At 35.5% G+C, this 26708-nt stretch overlaps 2 protein-coding genes across 2 annotated transcripts; one reads left to right on the forward strand and one right to left on the reverse strand.

Moving 5' to 3' along the window:
- Positions 1-3173: 3173 nt before the first annotated feature.
- Positions 3174-13443, reverse strand: LOC138325587 (protein mago nashi homolog 2). The gene is made up of 5 exons (XM_069271356.1): positions 13295-13443; positions 6353-6411; positions 4853-4963; positions 4081-4163; positions 3174-3741 (listed from the first exon to the last, which is right to left on the reverse strand). The coding sequence occupies exons 1-5, from the start codon at positions 13386-13388 to the stop codon at positions 3642-3644; spliced, it is 447 nt and encodes a 148-aa protein (XP_069127457.1). The 5' UTR covers positions 13389-13443; the 3' UTR covers positions 3174-3641.
- Positions 13444-13654: 211 nt separating this feature from the next.
- Positions 13655-20405, forward strand: LOC138325586 (WD repeat domain-containing protein 83-like). Its single transcript, XM_069271355.1, has 7 exons — positions 13655-13795; positions 16419-16643; positions 16989-17101; positions 17417-17549; positions 17904-18012; positions 18549-18663; positions 18996-20405. Exons 1-7 carry the CDS (start codon positions 13717-13719, stop codon positions 19137-19139), a joined length of 918 nt encoding a protein of 305 aa, XP_069127456.1. The 5' UTR covers positions 13655-13716; the 3' UTR covers positions 19140-20405.
- Positions 20406-26708: the final 6303 nt, after the last annotated feature.

Raw genomic sequence — 26708 nt, forward strand, 5'->3', positions numbered from 1 at the left:
TTCTGACCGCCCGATTATGCATATTTTCTAGCTCTAAACCGTGTGACGTCATAATAGTCTGTGGCTTATAGCTGTACTTTAAGTGATGTGCTATCACTTACATCGACAGTCACAGGAAAAGCCGATCAACGATTTTTTGTGATTACTTTTGAGTGAAGTTAATCGTACAATAACATTAGCTCGAATGTAAATAACTAAAAGAGTGAAATTCGATGTTTCAAATACTCTAATTTATGCTCTAATAGCAGGTATCTTCTTGTAATTATGAAAGAAAATCCACACAGAAATGAAAGTTTCGTTTTTTTTGTCGAGGAGTTCAGCAACGAATAAGCTTTTATTAGATAATATTTTCCTGTAGTCTGTATCTTTGATACATTGTGAATTACAAAGTTTGTGACTGTAAAATGAAATTTTACGTAACAATTGAAGAAATCCTTGATTTAAGTATTGACGTACTTACACACCGATGATTGATCATTACAAACTTTCCTTCTATAATAATTTGATTCTACTATTTCCAGAATTTTAGAAGATTTTTTAAGTTTTAGCCTATTTGACCCTTTTTTTGCCCCGCCCCTCTGCCCCCAGGGGGTCGGCCAGGACCAATATGGATATGATATTAAAATTCTATCTCAGGCTAATAATTCTTACCAAGTTGGACTCATTTCCAATGAAAATTGAGCAAAAAAATGCTCATTAATGTGTTTTTCCTATATAAACTATAGTAAACTTGACTCCCTCCCCAAGGGGACACGCGAGACCCTAGGGTTATATAATTTACAAATTTTATAAAACACCTTTTAATCTATAAAGTGTATTTGATTCTACAATTTCCAGAATTTTAGAAGAACATTTTTGAAGTTTTAGCCTATTTGACCCTTTTTTGTGCCCCGTCCCTCTGCCCCCAGGGGGTCGGCCTGGACCAATATGGATATGATGTTAAAATGCTATCTCAGGCTTATAATTCTAACCAAGTTTGACTCGTTTCCAATGAAAATTGAGCAAAAAAATGCTCATAAATGTGTTTTCCCTATATAAACTATAGTAAATTTGACCCCAAAGGGAAATACGAGACCGCAGGTCATATAATTCACAATTTTTGTAAAGGACCTTAATATTTGATTCTACCATTTCCAGAATTTCAGAAGAAGATTTTTGAAGTTTTAGCCTTTTTGACCCCGCCCTAAGGCCCCTGGGGGTCAGTCATAAAAAAATTTGTTAATAGGATTAAATGGCCATCTCATACTGATAATTCTGACAACATTTGACTCATTTTCTATTACAAATGACTAAATAATGCTCAAAAATGTGTTTTCCAAATATAAACTATAGTAAACTTAACCTCCTCCCCAGGGGGAAACTAGAGACCCCAGGGTCATATAATTCACAATTTTTGTAAAGGACCTTAAGACCTTTCTATCTATGAAGAGTATTCTATCATATCTGTGAGTAGAGAAGAAGATTTTTGAAATTTTACTCAATTTTACCCCTTTTGGCCCCTCCAACAGCCCCCTGGGGGGTGGGGACCATATAATTCAAAATTTTGATTGGCCTTATGCCTTAAAAGGTTTGTGCAAAATTTCATTGAAATTGCTTCAGTAGTTTTGGAGAAGAAGTCGAAAATGTAAATTGTTTACGGACATAAGATGGACGACGCACGACACACAAAAGGCGATTAGAATAGGTCACTTGAACTTCATCTCAGGTGCCCTTAAAATGTGGTGCTCTTCATTACCAGTGAGTACATATGGTTTACCGTATGCGCCGTAAATTAGTTCCTCCACCTATAAGCACCCCTCCACTTTTCTGGAGAAGGAGTTGAAGTTGTAAATATAAACGCCCCCAACCTATGGATTTAACAATGTTTTATAACATGGGATGCCTCTTACATCAGTATTGTATCCCATATTACATTAACTTACAAGTCTTTTACATGTCAGTCATGACACAATAACACGTGTCAGAGGATAAAAGGCATGATGCATATTTACTGTAACAGAAAATGTGTCATGATTACAGAAAGAGTTAAGACATGGCTAACTTCTTTCATCAAACTTACATTTAGGTTCACTTATAAGTAACCCCCTTGTTTTTTTTACATTTTTTTAAAGTGCTGTGGGCGCTAATTACAGCGAATATGGTAATATCCAATCCATCTTTAACAATGACACCTAATCATAACACTCTCCATAAACAAGAAAAAAAGGCAAAATACAGCGTAATACCCTGAATACGCTTTGTACTTGGTCAAAGGTCAAAAAGTAGAACAGTGAGGCATACTATGTTGAATTAAATTAAGAACATGTACAAGTAAATAATGATCGACTAACAGATAACTAAAAGTAGAATAATAAATGACATGGTCCCTTAAATAGTTAAAACTAAGTAAATGATTCACCAACAATCCAGGGGAGATTATCCATCCATTTCAGTTAGAAATATCTATTTAAAAAAATTCTGTTCAACTTTCAAGATTTGTTTTGTCATTAATACCTAAGGTCTTGAAACTGACAATTTTCTTCATAAAAATCACATCAATTTTGAGTGACATTTGTTTTTCAAATTACTTTACAAATAAAAGAAGACATCAATATTTTGAATATACGTAACTTTTCAGTGTTTTTTTTTTTGTAATCACACAAACATATACAATGATCAACATTGTACCGATGACATAGAATAAAGATGAAAGACGTGTATAATGACTATATTCCATGCAGATAAACCTATGATATCGAACGGTTAAGAATTGTCTTGAAAAGAAAAAAAAAAGAAAACAGTAGACAAAGCAAAACTGACAGTTACTGAAGCATTTTGTATAAATAATAGGTCTACACATTTTCTATGGCCGATAACATGTTTGTTTCTATTTTACCTGTATGGGGGGGGGGGGGGGTGAAGTCAATCTGGTCACATGATTTTTTTGCGGAAATCCTTCTTTGTGTTGTGTCGTTTCCGCTTATATTTATTGTGGGCCACATTGATTATTTTTTTTTTTTTTTATATTTTTTATTTCGAAACTTCACAGTTGATCTCAGTAACGACAAACCTGGCTTTAGTCAACATCTTATGCAGAGAGAACATGGTAATTTTCTTGTAAATGTTTATGATTACTAAAAAAAATGAAAAGTTATGTATATTTGTCCTCCAATTGAAAAAAGTAACAAAATATATTTACATTAATGAGTTTTATTCTTTATCTAAAAGACAAATGAAATGATAAATGAATTGCTTTACCAGCAATTGAAAGAGATATGTAAGATTTTACAAACATGGAAATGAAATGTAGTTACGTTGCTTTCTAAGACTGCATTACAGAAACATAAAATATCTTCCATCCCTCATCCTCTCTGGCGGCCATCCATAGAAGTCTGAATTAAAATTGTAAACTACTGTGATAAGAAATGTCAACGAAAATGCATAATAGTTCGATGATTATTATCATTGCCTCGATAATCAGGACTTAACCATTCCATGTCTCTCACACTCTGTCATCACATGATCAATTAGTCCTTCATGAAACTCTCAGTACTTGTTGCCAAATCATCCCTTGATATCTAGATAGCAGCCATTGTACTCCCTTAATATCTCCTGTGCCAGTATACATGTATACGTAGACAATCTCTGATGATAGTGAATCTTTAGATGGGTTTAATTTTGAAGTGAAGCCCAATTAGGGAGAATACCAGACATTTAAGATCCTGTACAAGGTAGTAGAAAGTCCTCAGTCCTTCAGGGTCTCTGTGTGTTAGACAAATAAACATCATTACAAACCAAATACATAACAAAAGATAATAAATTATCAATACACAGTCCATCTTCAAGAATGCTTTTTGTACTCTCTTTATAGTCTACTTAGTAACTATATCACCCTTGATAAACTCAATATCAAAATTACATTCATTTACAATTGAGGTTGATTATTTTAGTCTCTACAATTACAATGTTTTATTCAAGCTCAAATTTCATGTCAAGGGGAAATAATCTCACATTAGTACTTGACCTAGAAATAAAACGTAGCCGTACAAACATGAAATGTGCCTTATTTAAACTTTATCAAATAAAATATCATTTACATACTTGCTCTGGTTGACGTCAACAAGTGATCCAATTTTGGATGTTGTGAAAGATATATGTTCATCTCCAATTACAATTTCTAGCTCCTGAAATCAAAATTATTTAGAATTAAATTAAAGATAAATCTACCACCGACAGAGCATAAACAATACTCATCATTTGAACAATAATTGATTCTTTCAAAACAATCATCCCATTGTATGGGTTTTTTCTAGTTATTGTGACAATGTAACAAATACCACCTTAATTAATATTTGATATTTGTTCCATTAAAGATAATCTACCACCGACAGAGCATAAACAATACTCATCTTTTGAACAATAATTGATGTTTTATCATGTACCCATACATATATGTTTAATTAGCACAAAAAATGATATAAGATAATTTATTTTGCTTTTGGTGCATGCGCAATCAGTACTTCATTCCACATAGGACATAAATAGTGCCATAGAATTTTTTCAGGATGCAATTAATTATTTTTAATATGTTTGTCTGGAAGAAAAATTAGAAGCTCAAACTTTTCAATGGTGGTAATGGTGTAACTTTAATACTTTTGTTACTGAAGAAAAATGCTTATTTGTCTGTCCCTGGTTTTTTTATAGAGAAAAATTACCTTTTGTCAGCGGTGGAGCATATCTTTAAACCAAATTGTATTTCATTTTCCTTCATGCAAATTATTAACAACAAATGCATAAAAAATATAGAAAGCTCATATCAAGGCATCAAAACAATACAGTATAGCCAGTATCATGACAATATATGATATTCTACCTGTCTGCCGACACGGTCAGGTGACGGCCACACAGCGTCATCTTCCTGGATCACCTCGGAGTCCTCAATGATACGCTTCAGTTCCTCCATCACTGACTTGTGTACAAATGCCTATTATAGAACAGAAAACAAATTATATAATGCTTGAATAAACTATTGAATATTTTAATATATAAGTATCACTCAATCTAATTAAAATCAGACTTTTAAATTCCGCTCCACTATGATAATCTACATTACGCTCCAATACAAGATCTAACAGAGCCCTGTTCGGGGTCACCTCAGCATGACCTCTGGCCTAGAATTGAAACATCTCAGGATGTACTCTTAACCGTTTACACTTCCGAATAAATCAAACACACCGAAGATTCCGTAGACGACACGCTGATTGGCTAACCATAGGGGTCATGCTGATCTGTTGGAATTAGATTAATTATCTGGACCTATATTCAAGTCTAATCTTAGATTAATATCTCCATGCCAGTCCATGTAGAGTATCTCAAATATCAAAATATGTGAAAAACCAAAGACTTTTATAGGACCATATACAAGAAGATTTCTAATCATTTCTATTACAATTGGCAATGCATGTCACAGGCGGCATATTCACCTCCGGATTGGCTTCCTTTCTCCACCTTTCAAACATCTACATATATGCATGTATAGCCATTTACAGGTAACGTTTTGCAAAGCTGCCAGAAAAGATCTTGTGTGATTTTGTCTCTAGGTGGTTATGTAATGATGAGTGACTTAAAAAAAGAAATTAAAAATCTTTATATCCACAGGTGTATGCTAACAAATCATTGATACAAAGGTGACGCCAAGTCAATTTAGGAGGTTCCTTTGAAGGCAACATTGTTTGCACTACACCTAACAGGGGTCACCACATGGAGTCTAGCCAATCAAAGCAATTTCCCCGAGTTTTCATTGGCTGTCTTTACATGAGAAAAACATGGGTTTTGAAAGTATAACATTAAAGTGGGTTATTGGTAATGAACTAATTTTGGTTCCAGATCTTAATCAGTATTCTGCCCCTTGTACTCTTAATATAATTAAAATACTGATCTTTTTATACACAAAATATAATATTAAGTAGAATAGCGTATGCAACATAATGAAGATCTGTATAGTTTGACCACTCTGACCAAGTGACCATGATTACAACTAATGTGGTAGTGTTTCACTACAATATAATTTGAATTGCTTTGATCACTTAATTGTGCAGAGACTTTGAGTTTGATTTGAATTTTTAATCCCTAGCAGCTAGATTACTTAAAATATGTTTTAATTTCTTCTTATTATATATAAGTAGAAATGGCATGTATGTGTATTGAAACTAAATGCAAACAATATAATGTTGAAATTTATCCAGTACTCTCTATATTCTCCATCCTAAACTGATGCAAAGAAGGGACGCTTAAATGATTTGATGTTAATATTCAAATGCTAAAATAAAAATGCACCAGGTAATTAATCAGGTTTTCATATTGTAAATATTACCTCTTTCCTGATCATTGTGTCATTCTTGTAGTTTGAGTTGTTGGCATATCTAAGTTTACCTGAAAACAAAGAACAGAGAAGTTGTCAACCCACATCTCCTCGATAAGCTTGATTGTTTTGGAACTTACACCACATCCTTTGACAGCAGTGTTGCCAAACTTAACATTGTTTTCCAAATTAATGATTGTGAATGAAGATCTAAGACTAGTGCATAAAACTTTATTAATAAAATATTTTTAACAGAAAATTTGACAATGATTTCTGCAATATAAATGTGCATAGTAAAATTTAAACATGGGAATTTCTAGACATAGAAGCCAGTAAATGGCCAACTCAATATAAAAAAATATAAACAGTTCCTTTATTACTATAAACTGTCTTCAATAAGCTAAAAGCAAACCGGTAGTAATATAGTAATATTAAACACCCTTTATTTTATAACGAATATTTGCTTGAAATGCTCTCCTCCTCCCCCCCCCCCCCCCCCCCCCCCCCACTAATCCCTATTGAGATTCCTCCTCTAGACTCTTTTATATTCGGACGTCTGATAGATGTCTCTCGTCGGAATCCTACTCGAGCCTTCTAAACTTTATTCTGGAAAATCAAGTCAGGTTGACCTACCTCTTGTAAGGGTCTATTACAGAAATAATCCAACTGCAGTGGTTCCCATACTAGCACACATCGCTAGTGGAGATATTTTTCTCTCCATACGCACATATATTATTTAGTGACACATATTAAAAACAAAGAACCATCCCATATTGTAAACAATGTTATGTTCCATCGCTACTTTGAGCAGCCATTTTGAAAGTCCCTCTCTGTCATGTGACCGCTATAGTCTGTTTCAATAAAATTCATTACCTGTATAACCTTATTCCATTCAGTGTAATAGGCGTTATCTGGAACGCACTATAGTGGTCATGTGACAGCGAGGGACTTTCAAAATGGCTGCTCAAGGTAGCGATAGAACAAGACATCGTTTGCAAAATGAGATGGTTCTTTGTTTTCAATACATGTCACTTCATAATAAATGTGCGTTTTGAGAGAAAAATATCTCCACTATCGATGTGTGCCAGTGTGGGAACCACTCCAGTTGGATTATTTCTGTAATAGACCCTTACAAGAGGTAGGTCAACCTGACTTGATTTTCCAGAATAAAGTTTAGAAGGCTCGAGTAGGGATTCCGACGAGAGACATCTATCAGACGTCCGAATATGAAAGAGTCTAGAGGAGGAATCTCAATAGGGATTACCCCCCACCACCAACGCCGCTTTTTTTAAGTCAAAATAATACATAAAATCATAGTTTGGGGAATTTGAAAAACGACTGAAAAACGTGCTGGGTCAATTTATAGTTACAGACACTTAGATGATCTGCTTCATGCATCATGACGACGAGCAGATATCTCGAGCTAGCTAGCAATGCAATGCCCATGCCAGTTTCTTTACTTCGCTGATACTTCGCTGATGGCGGCCTCGTTGAAAGTGTACACACTTGTAGAGAGGCATTGATGGTATTATTGATCTTGGTGGAGATAGGGGTTTTTCCCCCTCCTACACCGACTTTTGAGTTCCGGCTACGCACGCACAGATATTATAGAGTTATTTACAAAAATTTAAAAGTATCACTATTAACAAAAAAAAATAAAATATCTATAAATTCCAGTCATAGGGACTGGGAATATGTATCATTTTAAAATATTGGTGTCAAATGAAATGAGGGTACCTATGTGTATACGTACTAGTTAATAGATTTAGTTTCATAAAATTATGATCTATCTATAGGGTAGATTGATACAATGATATATAATGGGGAACACTGATACAAGTGGCGGGGCAATCCCCAAACAACTTGTACTACTTAAAGGTAAATGAGTATATAAACCTGAGTAGACTGGCGATCAGAATTGGTCTATAGGCTGCATATGTGTTTAATAGAGTCTCTTTTGCAGTTTCCTTAGACCAAATCTATTTTAAAGTTACACTACCGGCCTCACTAAGGATGATCACTTAGGACAAACTTGTTGTTGGTCTTCCAATATTTGTTTAGCTGAGTCTTAAAGCTGTTGATTGACTTGGCGTTTACTACCTCGTTTGGTAATGCATTCCAGTGGTTGACGACTCTATTGGAGAAGGCATTTTTTGTTGTATTCAGCCTGACCTGTCTCTTGAACAGTTTGTGGGTATTTTCCTCGGGTTGACTGGTATGGTCGACTACTAAACATTGTGTCTGAGACTATTTTATCTGCTTATTAAATAATCTTGTATTAGTTGAATCAAATCACAACGTTTTTCGTCTATACTCCAGTGTAGGGAGAACCCAATGTTCTAAGTCTGTCTTCGTAGGACAAGTCTTTTGATATTTTTTAATCACTCTTTGTAGCTCTCCGATTGGACATTTTCGATTTTGATGATATCTTTTTGTAGGAATGGTGACCAGATGGGTAGTGCATATTCTAAGTGCGGGTCGTACCAAGGGATTTGTAAAGAGTTCTGAATATATGTTGGTGCCATGTATGTAAATGGACTTTAAAAATTACTTCCCATGATACGATTTCCTTTTGTGCTGCTATGTTAGCTTGTTTCCGAGAAGTTCAGCTTCTCATCTATGATCACACCTAGATCTTTTCTGTTGAGACTTTCTGGATAGTTTATGTTTGAGGATTCGTCTCCGGATGTTGTTATTGGGATGTGTTTCTCGTTGTTACCAATCTCCATATGTTTACATTGGTAAGATTGAGAGTCATCAGCCAGTTCTCTGCCCACTTTACCATTTTATCTATGCTATTTTGTAGTTCTTGTCTGCTACCCGGAGTAGATATTTGTTTTGTAAAGTTTGGTGTCGTCAGCAAACATTTTAACGAGGCATGGCACAACTTCTGGAATATCATTTACATAGATCAGAAACAGTACAGGTCACCAGAACACTTCCTTGGGGAACTCCACTTGTTACAGGTAGACTATGGGAACATGTTCCGTTAACAATTACTCGTTGTTCCATGTCCGTGAGAAAATTTCTTATCCATTGGAGTACTCTCCCTTTAATACCATATTGTTCCAGTTTGTGTAGCAGTAAGCTGTGACATACCTTGTCAAACGCCTTGCTGAAGTCCAGGTATATCACATCGGTATTGTGCCCTTCATCCATTGATATTGTCCAGTCTTCCAGGCATTCCAGTAATTGAGTGGTGCATGAACGTCCCTGTCTGAAACCGTGTTGCTCTTTTGTGAATAGGTTGTTGGTATCCATATGTTTGACAATTTCGTCTCTCACTATTCTTTGTAAAATCTTGCTAGGTACTGAGGTCAGGCTGATTGGTCTGTAGTTACTTGGGTCTTTCCTTGAACCTTTTTTGAATATTGGGCAGACGTTGGCTTTTTTCCATGGGTCTGGGGAGTGTCCCTTCTTGGATTGATTTGTTGAATATAATAGTTAGTATACACTTTTTATTTCATTAATGTTTTTGCCAGCAGCATTGGATGGATATTATCTGGACCTGGTGATTTGTTAGGGTTGATTTTATTGATGGCTTTTTCAACTTGTGTGACAGTCACAGTAATCGTCTCAAGGGGTTCAGCATAATTTCTGGTTGAAAGGTGTGGTCTTTCTCTGATTCTTTCCTCTGCAGTAAAACACACTGGCGAAGTATTTATTCATAGTGTTGGCTATTTCTTCGGAGGTCGATGTTAGCTCTCCTGATGGCATTGTAACATTTCCAATCGTTGTAGCTGTGTTAGTTTTAGTTCGAACATATTTCCAGAAAAGCTTCGGATTAGTTTTTATTTTGTCAGCCAGGTCTTTTTCGTAGTAGTATTTGGAATGCCTCAGAGTTTGTGTAGCTCGGTTCCTAGCCATTTTATATTCAGCAAAATTGTGAGCAGATTTACAATGTAGGTATTTGGTCCAGCATTTCCGTTTTCGTCTAACTGCATCCTTTGCTGTTTTGGATATGTATGGTTTTGAATTTCTTTGGCTGTAAGTTTGTGATGTAGTGGAATGTTCTCCCTAATTTCCCTATCGAGTTGTTGACTGAAGACTTTTTCCCAGGCTTCCGATACATTAGAACAGTTCTCAATGTCTTGTAGTTTGGATGTTTGTAAGATTTTGCCTGATAGTTTCATAGTCTCCTTTATGAAAGTTGTATCTTGTTTTAGTGTTGTCTTTAGGGTTGCTATCAACATACACGATTAGGTCAAATGCTAGTCTTACTAGGTGGTCACTGGAACCTAGACTTGGATTATACTCAAGATTTCCACCATTCCTTCCTCATTTGTGATGATCAGGTCCAGGATATTACTTTACTTGGCCTTCTCTATATCTAGTCGGATCCTTTACGTGTTTGAAACATGTAGCAGTCCTCGATAGTAGACACAAAATTTGTTAGCAGGTTGGTTGTTTCCGACTGTTGTTGATCATAGTCTCCCAGTTGATCTGTTTGAAGTTCAAATCTCCTACTACTAATATATGTGTAAAGTTCATAGTATACAGCCTGTCAAAGATTTCTAGTATTTTATTGTTGTTCTCTTCTGTGTTATTTGGGCTCCTATAGATATTCCAAATAAGGAGTTGGTCTCTATTTCGTTAGATTAATGGTGCAGGATACTTGATCTTCTAGAGGGTCTAGCTCAACGTATTCCGAGTTGATGTTACTCTTAATGTAGATCACTACTCCTCTCTTCAATGTTGCTAGCTACATAGTGGTGGTAGTTTTCTATCTTGTAGTGGCGATCATCATAAGTATATGATGGTGTTTTTTTGAAGAATCTCGGTTAGACATATTATGTCAGGGTGACTAATCCGTATAATGTCTTCTAATTCAGCTTTTTTGGTTTGTGTTAGTGTATCACAGTTCGAGTACATAGTAGTTAGTTTCCCACATACTTCATTTTGAACATCATCTTGGGGTAAAACTGGTAAAACAGGTATCCTATAATATGGTCTTTTGGGAACCTGATTCGGTAATGGTATCGTTGACCGGGTCATCGTCCGAATCAATTGCATATGCTAGTGTTTCCTCTTGGTCGTCCATGATGGATATTTGGGAAGAGTTGAGAGTTTTGTATCATTATATACACTAGCTGTAACCATTCTCAACTTGGCTGACCTTTGGGCTGGGCCTTATAGGACTTATAAAGTCTACTGATTGTAGTGACCTACAACGTCATCCACGGTTGTTGATTTCTGGATGGTTGAAGGGTTTTTGATGACTTGGGTTTCGGATAGGACCTGTGGCGGGGCTATCCCCAGACAGCAGGTCTTTCTCCTTAGATTTTTTGTTTTATCTTAGTTCCAGAGGAGCTTGAGCTTGAGGAGGACTCCTTTAAGTTTTCCACAGTCTTTCTTGCTTTGAATTTTGCCTTTCTTTCCTCACGTTGTAGTTTGGTAAGATCTCTTGTCAATATGGCATTCTTAGAGATGGAGGTGCTCTGTCTTTGATATTTCTTGCCTTCTCCAGGAGTTGTTTACGCTCCTGTTTTGCCTTCATTACAGCTACTAGTGGCCTGGATTTGTCTTTGTTATGCTTGCCGAGTCTATACATGGAGAGTGTTTCCGGTATGGATCCAGTGAGGGCTGTACATAACTGGTTAAAGACCTGGGTGTCATGTGTTTTTTTATTTCATCTGTGTTTGGTTTTTCACATTCAGGCATATTAAACAATATCACATTTTCTTCCTTGGAACGTCGTTCTTGAAGTTCTGTTCGTTCTCTCGTCAACTAGATCGAAGACATTTTCTCTGAGGTTATCCATCATTGTAGATGCTTTGTGAAGTTCCGTCTTGGTTTCTTTGGAGGTGGTTTCTAGTTGGTTTAGCCTGCTCTCTATGCTGTCGAGTCTGACCTCGTTTTTCTCACACAACATTTTGAGGGAGTTATTAATATGGTCCAGAGTTGGTTTTGTTCTTTTACACACTCTGCATGACCAGGTCATGTTATCAATGTCACTATTGATAAGACACTGATAGGCCATATCCGAAATCCTCGAACATCTATTTGGCAGTAGTTTAACCCACAAATATCACACTGAATATGATTCGTGTGTGTGTTGAGTTCTGTTTCACATTGGCCACACAGATGTAGTGAGTCTTCTGGTTTTGGACCTCTTATTGCGCTGGTCTTTGTCCATGGTGAATACACTAGGTAGACAGAAATGAACTATACTATGTGGTATTTAAAGACAGTTCTTGTATGTTGTACAAATATGTAGTTTACTAGCTCAGTGGCGGAGCAATCCCCAAACAACTGAGCAGAAACTAGTTAGTATACATAAATGTTAGTGTCAGCAACAACGTACTCTATGATCCTTCTCAGCCAGTATTTGTTTAGAACTTTGGTGGAATGGACCCCGTCAGATAGAAGCGAGTATGATATTTTTTCGGTTGTGTAGGCTTTGTTGCTCTTTCTCGACTTCAACATGTCCAGGGTTAGTTTGGGAGAGGCTGTTCCTAATTCGCGGTTTAGGGCGTGGATACCTTTGTTCAGCTCATCTATTTTCGCTCTTAAGATAGAGTCTGAGTCGGCGAGTGTTTCAGGATTTTCATAGCCTTTATTCGCATTCCATACCGGATACTGTAGTAAGGGCACTCTAGAATAGTGAACTTTACAGAGTCTCCATATTTGTTACTGAGGGAGACGAGTCTGCTGTACTGCTCTATTGATCATGATCATGCACATGGCGATATTATATCATATAACACACTTAGACCTGCATTGAAATTATAATCGAAAATTAACCTTAAAACACAATCCACAATATATTTAGTATTGTGCAATGTGCCGCGTAAACAATCGTGAATCGATCAAAAATCATTTGAATGAAATCAAAACACGTTGTGCCGAGATCATCACCGGCTACAAATTTCAGTCTTAATTTCTCTGTAAGTTGAAATCTTTTTGTTTTCAAATGAGGCTAACAAGTTCTATGAAGTATGAAGCAATACTTACCATCAGGTCTAAACTCAAATTCGAGGAATTCGTGGCCAAATTTCCCTCTATGCCCAACATAATATCGTAGGTAGAAATCCGAGGACGCCGCCATTTTGCAAGATGCGCGATTTCTAATAGTTAAACGGGAGTTTTGACGGTCATTGATTCCGGAATTTAATACTAAGTATTGAGAAAACCCGGTAATAAATGCTAACTTATGACTTTATTTATATTGGAATCTCGGTATATTGATATATGTATATATCGTAAAGTATATGCCACATAACATTACATAAAATAATTTTCTGTTGCTTGCCTTTTAAAAGCGGAAATTGTCGTGAAAACATTTTTACAATACACTGTCTTCAAAACGCTTGTATCGCATTACCCTCTAACTTTACCAAGCGTTGCTACAACGTTATAGTTCATGTGAATGGAGGATGGGTGAAGAATTTCCAGAAAAACTTATATCTACGGTGAATTGCAAACAAGGAGCCGTTAGAGCCGTTAGATTTAATGGTATAAATATCGTGCTATATTTCTGTGTTGAAATCTATATAATGATATGCGAGAGAGATTTTTTAGGCTAAAGTTAGATTCTAATACTCTTTCTTTACATGGCCCTGTGCTACAATTTTGTAGCCCTACAAGTTTCTATATGAAAAAATAGCCAGAAATACATAAAAAAATAACATAATCCCTTGTGTTCTTTTATATGTATTTCTGGCTATTTTTTTTCATATAGAAACTATACATGGCCCTGTGATTGTAGCTTAACATTTTATCATGAAGTATAAAATATACTCAAACTTTTCAGGTCACATGTTTTTAATGGTGTTAAATAAGTAACTGTTGTACCTGAAGAAATACACTTATTCATTTGCTCCTGTTTTTGATAGCGAAAGCATACCATTAGTCAGCACTGTAGCATCTTTTAAATTTTTAGCCCACCATCATCAGATGGTGGGCTATTCAAATCGCCTTGCGTCCGTGGTCCGTTGTCCGTCGTCCGTCCGTAAACAAAGCTTGTTATCACTATTTCTTAAAAATTGTTGCAGGGATTTTGTTCAAACTTCATCTGGAGGGTCCCCTTGGTCCATATTTGTGCCATTCAGATTTTGAGGCTGATCGGAAAAACAAGATGGCCGCCAGGCAGCCATCTTTTTTCATTTGATTTTGGCAGTTGAAGTTTACAGTAGATATTTTGGGAAGTTTCTAGTATAGCGGACCCCGGAAGTTTAGAAACATAATAATCAGTGCGCATGTCAGAGGTTGCTACGGATCATGTAAATATGTCGCCATTTTGAATCACCGCTTCGAAGAGCCGACGGGGGTTCGGGGGTGAAACCCCCGAGAAAAGAAAAAAAAACCAACTCAATTTTACATCTTGAACTCATCTTAACTGTTTTTGTAGCATTTTAAATATTTAAAAAACAATTCTAGGACGTTTGAAAGGAACTTTGGCCTCAATGTGATCTTCGATAATGTTTGGACCATGGCCAGCACATGTGAACACCGATTCGCTGTCTTTTCCATGCCAAATTTTCCTCTGTTGAGCAATATTTACCTGACAAACTGAATAATGATCCAATTTCAATAAGCCAGTGGATGGATATTGCCACGTTTTCATTATTTCTGTCATATATCCTTCATTCGAATCGTCACCATCGTAAACTACACGTGTACTTGTGTTTACAAATAAAATCAAAGTCCGTAAAATCACTCATTGCGCATGTTCAGCGCGTGCTCGGCTGACAACCAAAACGAAATCCCGAATTTTTTTCTCGTACAGTCTACAATGTTTTCCGCATGATCCTTAGTTAAAAACTTTGTTGAAAACTTCAGTTTTTAACCAAAAAAGGACACGGTAAGCTCAAATTTTAACATTTTTTTGCATAAAAACCCATATTTTTAATTTTTGACCGCCCGCTCACGCGGTCTCTATATATACAGGTCGCCGTCAATAAACTCGTGATATTTCGCGGAAAAAATGGGGTCCGCTATACTAGATGTGTTCCCAACATGTAAACATTGCGACGTGATCGGAAAAACAAGATGGCCGCCAGGCAGCCATCTTTTTTCATTTGATTTTGGCAGTTGAAGTTTGTTATCGATATTTCTTGAGAACTACTGAAGGAATTTTGTTCATACAAATGTACTTCACATGGAGGTTACCCTTGGTCCCTTTTTTTACCATACAGATTTTGACTTTGAGGCTGATCGGAAAAAGAAGATGGCCGCCAGGCAGCCATCTTTGATTTTGGCAGTTGAAGTTTGTTATCGATATTTCTTGAGAACTACTCAAGGAATTTTGTTCAAACTTCACATGGAGGTTACCCTTGGTCCCTTTTTGTGCCATACAGATTTTGAGGATGATCGGAAAAACAAGATGGCCGCCAGGCGGCCATCTTGGATTTTGATAGTTAAGGTTTGATATCCCTATTTCTCAAAAAGTGCTGAAGGGATCTTTTTCAAATTTAATATGTAGGTTCCCCTAGGGCCCTTGTTGTGCATATTGCATTTTTGGACCAATCGGTGAACAAGATGGCCGCCAGGCCGCCATCTTGGATTTTGATAGTTAAAGTTTGTTATGGCTATTTCTCAGATAGTACTGAAGGGATCTGTCTCAAATTTCATATGTAGGTTCCCCTAGGGACCTAGTTGTGCATATTGCATTTTGGGACCGATCGGTCAACAAGATGGCCGCCAGGCAGCCATCTTGGATTTTGTTATTCAAAGTTTGTTATCGCTATTTATCAGAAAGTACTGAAGGGATCTGTCTCAAAAATCATATGTAGGTTCCCCTAGGGCCCTAGTTGTGCATATTGTGATTTGGGACCGATGGGTCAACAAGATTGCTGCCAGGCACCCATCTTGGATTTTTATGTTCAATGTTTGTTACCGCTATTTCTCAAAAGGTACTGAAGCGATCTGTCTCAAATTGTATATGTAGTATGTTTGAAAAAGTTTAAAAAGTAGAGAAAAGATCCATCTTTCCTTTGTCAGATATAGTTCATTCTTTGGTGGGCGCCAAGATCCCTCTGGGATCACTTGTTTTTTCTGTTTTAGATAACTAAAATGTTGTGAATGTGACTGTTATATTGTTAAATGTACTGTACCTTTTTAACGTTTACATTTTTAGTTGGAGGAGACTACTGTTTGACCTGTGGCAGTGACAAGTCTGTGAGACTATGGAATCCCCACAGAGGAATCGCCCTGAAGACTTACACCGGCCATGGCTATGAAGTACTGGATGCCCAGTCGTCCAGTGACAATAGCCAGATATGCTCAGGAGGGATGGACAAAACTGTCATGTTGTTTGATGTGGCCACAGGGAAAGCTATCCGCAAGTACAGAGGCCATGCAGGTAATGAAAGCTAAAAAGGCCTTTGAAAAATTGTAGAAAATTATGCCCTGCCTCGATCTTGGCATCAGGATATAAAGAATCCTTTTTCCTCAGGCATATACATGTACCTAGCTTTACTATTATTGTTATTGTAAGTTTATTATTTCCATACATTTAAAACATCAGAATGGCCACCAGATTTTATAAGATTTTCTCAGCATATTTCTAATGCAAGAATATCTCCCCTTAACCTAATCAGACATCATATTATATATATCATTGATATTCTAAAAGATTTTTTGTTTGATTGATTAAATGCCTTAATGTAGGGAGAGTTTTTTTATCAAATTCTTTTTATCTATATAGGAACTGTAAATTGTGTGAAGTTTAACGAGGAGTCAACACTTATCTTATCTGGATCTATAGACAGTACAGTCCGAATCTGGGACTGTCGCACAAAAAAGATGGAACCTATTCAGGTAGGGACCAGAACCATCAGATTTTGATCATTCACCCAGGTGGGGCACAATGGGTTTTTTTGATATTACATTAGAATATATTCTAAAAAGTCATGAACTGATATAATGTTAAATAGTCAATTTGATTACCAAGATTTCTGTTCCAAATTTGACACTCTCAGTGTATTTTCTTGTCCTTACTCCCTATATCAATTTTCTGTAAATTTCAATCTATGAAGTTGCTATATATGTACACACATTATTCATTTAAGACAATACATACAAAAATGTACAAAATTATAATATTTAGAATAAATTTTGATTTTCCCTGAACAGATTTTAGATGAAGCGAAAGATGGAGTTAGCTCCCTTCAGGTATCTGACAAGGAGATCCTGACTGGGTCGACTGATGGCAGGATCAGGAGATACGACCTCCGTGTCGGCAAGATGTCGGTAGACCTAATAGGAGGTAAGTTAAAACAACAACATAAACAAAATCTGACTTGTGTTAGATGTTTTTAAATTCTGTAGTGCCTGTGTAATATTTGTATGAAACCATAATTCATCTTTGATAATTGATAAATTCTATTGTAATAGGTCATGATACCAATTCTTAAAGCACACTTGCTGTTACGTACCTGTTACTTATTGAGGGGATTATAAAGTTGGTATGTTCAATTCAAGTAATCATGGTTTAATGATTTCCAGGAATGTAACTTTATTGTATGAACTTTTAGAGGGGACAGCTATTAACATTCCTTTTCCTAGGATGATTTTTACAGTAAGTATTTACAAACTAGGACACATATTTTGTGGTTTTCAGCTTCAGTGACCTGTGTGAACTTTACTCGGGACGGTCAGTGTATACTGACCAGTACACTAGACAGTAGTATAAAGCTGATGGACAAAGAAACAGGGGAGATGCTGAACGAGTGAGTGTTAGATTTTAAATGTTTAACTTGAAATCTAGTTCTGATATAATACTAAACTAAATGTCAAAGATATCCCTCTTTGTACAATGTCTGCCCCACTCTAAGACATCAGGTTTTGTTTTTTGGTGCCACCCATAGAATTTGCTTATCAATAATGAAAGTGCTCGGTAATTAGAAGGAAATTCAACCATGTGTATACATTATAAATATGATTTATTTTAATGCCCTGATGAAATTTTAAAAGAAGAGACCTCTGTATGGAATTTGTTCAAAAATTTAGCTTAATACAGGTGCTTTTATAATAAAATTATCTTTGTATTCTGTATCACTACATACACGTATGCCAAGGACAGGTCAAGATGAAATTAAAGAGAAGGGAGATTATTTTCAAACTGCTGAAAATCTGCTTTACCAAAATTTCTGAAACAAATACATGACTGCTAAAAGTTGTGAAGCAGTGCTGGGTCAGCCCCACTAAAATAAGAGCCTGTATACATTTTATGGAAAATATATTATAAAGTCTGATTTCCACCTAGGTACAAAGGCCACAAGAACGATAACTACCGTCTAGACAGCTGTCTGAACGTCCAGGATACACATGTACTGAGTGGATCCGAGGACGGCAGTGTATATATTTGGGGTTTACTCGAGGTAACTATACAGGTTGACAATCTTCCTCTAGTTTAATTACACAGTATCTTAAGGTTGACTGTAGTTTAATCATTTATCACCTGGTATTGAAGACACCAAAACTTGTCTATAGACATACATTCAAATTTAGAGTAAGAGTTTGAAAGTTCTATTTGCCTTCATTTAGAATTATTAAATGAATAAATACTGTAATAAAATATGTAATCACTCATATGCTTAAAATGAAAATCAGAGGTAGAAATATTATCTTTTCTTACTACCTGTTGTTGTTTCTCTCTTAAGTCTTCTAAAATATAGTATTCTGACCTGTACAATTTCTATCTCTAACCCAGGCAAAAGTCTTGAAGAAGTTAGATCACGATTCCAACAAAGCAATACACTCTCTTGCCTTCCATCCAGAGGAAACCTGCCTTCTGACAGCCAGCATGGACAAAATGTATGTCTGGAAATCTAAATATGCTCCTAGCAGGGATTGAGATGGACAAGATACTCTTAGCTATATCACCACTGTAATGTGGTACAGAGTGCCAATACCTGGAAATCTAGGTCAAAAGAAACTTCACAGGAATGTGGTACAGAGTGCCAATACCTGGAAATCTAGGTCAAAAGACACTTGACAGGAATGTGGTACAGAGTGCCAATACCTGGAAATCTAGGTCAAAAGACACTTGACAGGAATGTTGTACAAAGTATCAATACCTGGGAATCTAGGTCAAAAGACACTTGACAGGAATGTGGTACAGAGCATCAATACCTAGAAATCTAGGTCACAAGACACTTGACAGGAACGTGGAACAGAGTGTCAATACCTGGAAGTCTAGGTCACAAGACACTTGACAGGAATGTGGTACAGAGTGCCAATACCTGGGAATCTAGGTCATAAGACACTTGACAGGAATGTGGAACAGAGTTTCAATACCTGGAAATCTAGGTCACAAGACACTTGACAGGAATGTGGTACAGAGTGCCAATACCTGGGAATCTAGGTCATAAGACACTTGACAGGAATGTGGAACAGAGTTTCAATACCTGGGAATAAGACACTTGACAGGAATGTGGTACAAAGTGTCAATACCTTGAAATCTAAATCAAAAGACACTTGACTGGAATATGGTACATAGTGTCAATACTTGGAAATCTAGGTCACAAGACACTTGGCTTGAATGAGGTACAAAGTGTCAATACCCGAAATCTAGGTCACAAGACACTTGACAGGAATGTGGTGCAGAGTGTCAATACTTGGAAATCTAGGTCACTAGGTACTTGACCTTGTATTAGGTACTTGACCTTGTATTAAGTACTTGACCTTGTATTAGGTACTTGACCTTGTATTAGGTACTTGACCTTGTATTAGGTACTTGACCTTGTATTAGGTACTTGACCTTGTATTAGGTAGATGACCTTGTATTAGGTAGTTGACCTTGTATTAGTTACATGACCTTGGATTAGGTATTTGAATGGGTGATACTATCCCTAACAACTGAAAATTTAGGTTGTCTGTCTTAGTGCATGTGATTAATCTCAACTGACATGACAACTGACATGACAACTGACATGACAACTGACATGACAACTGACATGACAACTGACATGACAACTGACATGACAACTGACATGACAACTGACAAGAACTTCTGACATGAACTTCTGACATGAACTTCTGTAAAGGCAACTCTATGGGAAGAGTGCAAGCTAATGCAATGGTACAGTGTTAACTAAAAATAAAATTTTGAAAGAAAAACCAAAGTGTCTGCCTTAGTCACTATAAGTGTAAGAGTTATCTCCCGTATAGAACGAATATGTACCCGGCCAGCTATACCTTTTGGCCGGGTACGAATTGGTCCCTACATGTATGTGTCGTAGTGGAGCACTGCCTCCGAAAATCACTCGGACACAGTTTTCTATACTTTTTTGTAGGTTTCCAATTGTTTTAAGAGTATACATGCATTAACATATAACTTTTGTCCAAAACAAACATAACTACCATTCTCTATATCTACCATACCGCTCACAAGACGTCAAATTCACAATTTCTGGGCTTGCCATAAAAATCCCCTTCAGAAAGACCTTCATATGTATTACATAAAAAAATAATGCCTCGGTGGGAATTTGATAATCTATGTGGTTCAGTTTTATTGCCTAGTAAGTAAGCAATATCAAACAAGTAAGATGAAATGCAAATAAATGTTTTATAATGGTTTGCATAATTATTACTTTGCTCCATTAGCAGTAATAGGCACCAATTGTAGCTCTAAAAAAGACAATACCATTTTCTGTCTAAAAGTCTTTTGAGCTACAATATTGCAGCTATCTCCCGTAGTACACAGATTTGTAGATAGGAGTTCAGTTTGACACTTTTATGGCCATACTTACTTATATCAGCCTGCTTAAATTAAAAAGCTGTATGAAAGGCCATGGTTCGAGTTTGAAGAACCTGCATGTAAGCTTATAGAGAAATTATACACCAACAAACTCACCATACTTACAAAAACTTTTTGGTTGCGCCTTTCTGTGCGTATTTGCAGCTTTGTTCAGGAACAAATACTTATTACCAAATATATTAATACATGTACATATGTATGTATACACAGTGGAATCATTCATGTGATAGTTATGACGAATGCCACCTGTTTACTGATCTCCAATGCTCTTAGAAATGATGAAAAAGTTAAGTATTAAACTGAAATATTAGTCTGTATTCGGTCATTGACTTAGCCTACATAGCTAATAAGCTTCTATTAATGAACCCTTTCACATTGTCTATCATCCTCGATCTTTCAGGGGTTATGATCACTAACTATCTCTTCAACCCTGGACGGGTGTATCTCTGAACGCCAACATTTTGGATTTACCTGTAGGGTAGTTTGTTGTGGCAGTGGTTATAGTCTTTTTCCTAAAAGCAGTCCCAATGCCAACAGGTAAATTTACCTGTATAAGTTACCTGTGTTGATACTTATCTATATGTATATTGATTAATTTTATTTCAATAAGTGTTCAGATTTAATATCAGATACATATATACATAATATATGTTTCTGTTAATATCTATGAAAATATAACAATAGAATCTATGAATGAAATTAAATTTAATTCGCAATGATTTTATTTCAAGAATTTTAAAGATTTCCTTGATAGATCTAAAATCTCTGGTATAAATCTCATTAGATTTTCAATGGATTGATACTAAAATCAAGCAAAATTCATTGAAACTTATTTCACATGGAAGTAACTTTCCCATTCAGTAATATCAAAGAAAAAAATCCAAAAAGGAATTATCCTATTTCAACTTAGTTTTACACCAATTCGATTAAAAGTTTGAAATAATATAAGCCTTTTGCCAGTTGAAACGTGATATTTTTCAACAAGGTCTTCCATATATGTCTGTTAAGTGACCTTATATAATATATAATACACGTAACATCTGCGTTAATTACCTACCAAAGAGTAAGTGAATTTATGTCAAATATGATTTCAAAACTTTAAAAATGTATTACTTGTACATGACTGACCTTTTTAAGGTAAAAGAACATACAATATATTTTGAAAGTTGCATTAGGATGCATATAATTTATCATAATTATATAATTTTCCTGCTTTCTTATCCTAAGATGGTATATCTAGATCAGCGTGAGATTACATTATAATGTAAATGTATGTCATTATAGCAAAAGAGCACCCAATAATTAAACTGTTGTCGGTTAACAGTGCAGTAAATTTATGTATTTTTGTGCATGTTAGAAATAACTTATTTATTCCAATGGTTGATTTTCGGTCAAACATTGTTGCTAGATACAAATTGGTATATGTTCTATAATCTTTAAACAAAAAAATAAGAAAACTGTTAATTTGGTATTCTGAGCACTAAAAGTTTGCAACATTTTGAGAATTACAAGACCTAAATGTACCTAACATTTCGACTTGAAATAATTTTGCCAGTATTGCAACATTATATTAACATCTATAATGTGTATTAAAATGAATATGGTAAAGACCCTAAGTAACAGTCTTCAATTTCATTTCATTTAGTATTTTTACATTATTAAGTTACTTCTAAAAATATTTTGTATCTAAAATACATACAGAGCATTAAAAACCAATGATATATTATTACCAATGTTTATAAAACATCATATATGTGTGTTTGTGTCGGCTTCAATAGATTACCAACTGAAACTATAATAAACAGGTCAAAATTTCCAACAAAATTAATTTAAACTTTTATGATATTGTTTTTCTCCACTCATTTTCAAACCAAATACTTACAGGTGTATGTCTATGCGATAAAAGATATCAACTATGCACAGTCACAAGAAATGAAAGTTGGCTAAGAATATAGCCCTGAAGAACTCCTATGTCAATACAGAATATTATTACATTAGAATATACATTGATCAAGAAACCTGTTTTTCTGATAAAATTGAGATATGGTTTTTGTAAAAAAATATTTCACCTGGAACTCAAAATGCATTGTTCTTAATAATCCGCATGTAGCTCCTTATTAATTCTTAGCATTTGCAATGTTTATGATTTTATGTATATTAAAGCACCGATTATCTTTAATTAATAGTTTACATTGTATATTGTACGGAATATATTGAAGGAATTATTTTCCAAAATCCACCAATGTTACCTATAATACTGATTGAAATACAGGTAAATCTCAGGTGACTTTACACGTGAAAATAAAGACAGCTTACATGAAACAGTATATAATTGCCTTCCTATTGTTTCCTAAAACAACACCTGTTGAAAATACGATTTGGAATGGCTGTTTTACAATGTATTTTGATGATTTCAAAGCGTTATTAACACGGTAATATTTCGATTTAAAGTTACATGCATTTAAAAATGATAATTGTGAGTTTCGTCATACCATTATATACAGTCCTGCTCGATCCGAACTTATCGGATTCACACCATCGGCACAATGTTGTGTAACTCAAATTAATAATGAATTGATTGTTTTGCTAAGACATTTAAACAAATTAATCTTTTAAGAAGCTTTGTTTGAAACAGTATAATCCCTTGATGGAAATTTTTAGTCTAGTTCGTGTGTATTGAATTTTCACTATTAAAGATGCTCCACCGCGCCGACAGAGCATAAATGATATTCATCATTTAAACAATAATTAGTGTTTAATCGTGTATACATAAGTCTAATTAACACAAAAAACAATATAAAATAATTTGTTTGGGTCATGCGCAATCAGTACATCATTCCATATTGGATATAGTGCCACGGATTTTTTTCGGGATGCAATTAATTATTTTTTATATTTTTAACTTGAAGAAAAATTTGAAGCTCAAACTTTTCAACGGCGGTAATGGTGTAAAGTAAGGGGGGAGGGGGGGGCAAAAAGACATGTTTGCCCCCCCCCCCTACCCCGTCCTGGGGAACGGGGGCCCTGACCGCCCGCTTCCTACGCCCCAGCGTATATATTTTATAGTATCAAGGGTAATTTCCCGATTCTTCAAGCCATAACTTCGTCAATACTTGACCAGTTTTGTTCATCAAGCACTCTATGGAAAGATAAATTATTTCTCTTTGAGGTAAGAAATACGTCAATGTTGTATAGAACCCATTTATTATAATAATCACGGTTTAAAAAAAAATAAATGCGTTTTTCTCGACCGCCGAGTTTACACCCTTGATACTATAATATATATATATGTATACTGTTAGTTAAAAAAAATCGTGCCAGGTCCCTGTATTTGTATTTATCTTCGAAATGTGTGTAAATCAAGTGCTGCTTTTGTTTTTATACTTTGATAAGTTAATTGTATATTGAGAAGACAATAGAAGGAAACAGACATCTTTTTATCGCGGACTCGGACGAATGCAACAAAACACATATTCACAAGTTACTGACATGTCGGCCCCGTCATCAGAACACCTTGATGTAAGACACCTAGGCGCCACTTTGACACCTCTCATCCATAAGTAGCTAATTTAAACAACTATAAATTTGATATGAAATCGCTTTCAATTCGGCAGTGATAGCATTTTCAGTGTCACAAATTGTCATATATATTACACAATCGAGTTTGTGTGGGATGATCATGCATCAGTTAATGTATACAAATAAGTTGAACCTGGCGTATTTCCTTCTTATAATAACTTGTCAAATCTTTGAATCTGATTACAGAGTATCGCCTATCTGCAAACTGTGTTTTATGGAATAGATGTGAACACAAATGAAGGATTAAAATCGACTTTTCCAAAACAGAAAGGGTCAGCTTATTGTCTTCTATTTTCTCCAAGGACGTAGATGTGACTTATACATCCTTGATTTTATCCAATTGGTGCTGATATTTAGAAAGTATTTCATTTCAAAATATTTTATTGATAATACAATAAATATAAACAAAATTATAATACAGATCATAAATATAATAAAGTACAATGTGTTAACAATTGGATTAGATAACAAACAAAGCCTATATAAATCCTTTCCAAAATGAATGTATTTCTCCTTCAATATTAAAACGATCATATTCTTTGTGTCAAGCAGCAAAAGACCATTGTAGTGGTATTGGGTGAAAAATAACTGATAGCCTTGTCCAAATTATTCTGCCATCCCATCGACATTTGATGCTCAATGTCCAATACCAAATCACTAGATCGTAAGACGTAAGAGAGAGCGTCTTGCACATGGTCCCTCGTACGAATGAAACCACAACGCTTAGTAAACGAATTGTCTGATATGATGATAATCTGATGAAAAAACTGAGTTCTTGCTGAACATTGTATATAAACTGTATGGAAAACCATTGATTTGTTAAATTTGTAAATTTGGTATGAGCAACTTCGCTAGCCAATTTGGGCACAGTTCGGTATCGTATACTACTGTACCATTGGCTAGCGAAGTTGTTGTATGATTGTATGCCTTATATATCGTACAAAAATATTTTGATGCTATTTGATGTTATTATCTGTAAAAGTAGAACTATTCGCAGTTAGGAATTTTTCGCTTATTTCGCAAATCCCCGCAAAAATATCTTCGCGCGAAGATTTTAACAGATGCACTGCGAAAATTATCAAAACTCCGAACCAACCTGAACAACACCGGGCATTACACATAATACATGATGGGATTTATCTCCCCTTAGTCGCTCCGGTTGTAAAGTTGTATGTTTGTTTTACAGTTTCGGTTTGATGTAAATAGTCTATAACTTAATATGTATACTTCCGTAATTAAAACAGATAATTCTTTAATTATGTGGTATTTTATCATAATTGATGCATAATTTTGTACACATCTGGGCGTTGTGTCTGTGTGAGCAGACGATGACTGTGATTTAAATTGGCGGGAGATGAACTGCTGCATCGCATGATTGTCTGATACACTGGTGTCCACCACAGTGACATGGGGAATATATTACTCCTCTAAATACTTAAAAGTTATCGGTGGTTTCCCTCTCAGGGACCCGGGAATTTAGGTTATCCAGTAAATATGTACTTGAATTTAGAGTTATCGGTGTTTCCCATTACATTCAGGGACTCGTGAATGATATATACAGTTCGTACAGTTTTATGTATTTTACACAAAATACAACAAAATGTATACCAAAACCCTTCCCATAGCTACTTCACTTCGTCATTACCGATGGAGTGAAACGAAGGGAAGTAACTCTAATAAGAAGGGAAGTAATTTGAGAGATCAGAATGACCATACTGGCGAAGTAAAATAAAAAGAAGGGATCTGATAGATCAGAATAATCTACATATTACTATATTTACATTTTGCCACAGCGACTCCCATTACTCTAATGATAATCGTGATCTGCATTATGAGCCAATAAATGCAGCCTAGACTTGGTGTAGTAATATAGATGATTCCCAGGTCTCTGTGCCCCTCCCTTAATTATATGTAATTGAGATGGGACTATATTTCCTTAGTTGCCGGTGATTCATCTGTCCCCAGGTTTTTGTTGACAAATTCCTTTTCGGTAATGCCGATAAATGATATCATGAAGCCGGAACGTGTACATGTGTTAGGAAATTCATATTAGGGTTCAATTTTCACAATGATATAGATAAATTC

The sequence above is a fragment of the Argopecten irradians genome, chromosome 6 (genome assembly GCF_041381155.1).
Source record: "Argopecten irradians isolate NY chromosome 6, Ai_NY, whole genome shotgun sequence".
In the NCBI taxonomy this organism is placed as follows: Eukaryota; Metazoa; Mollusca; class Bivalvia; order Pectinida; family Pectinidae; genus Argopecten; species Argopecten irradians.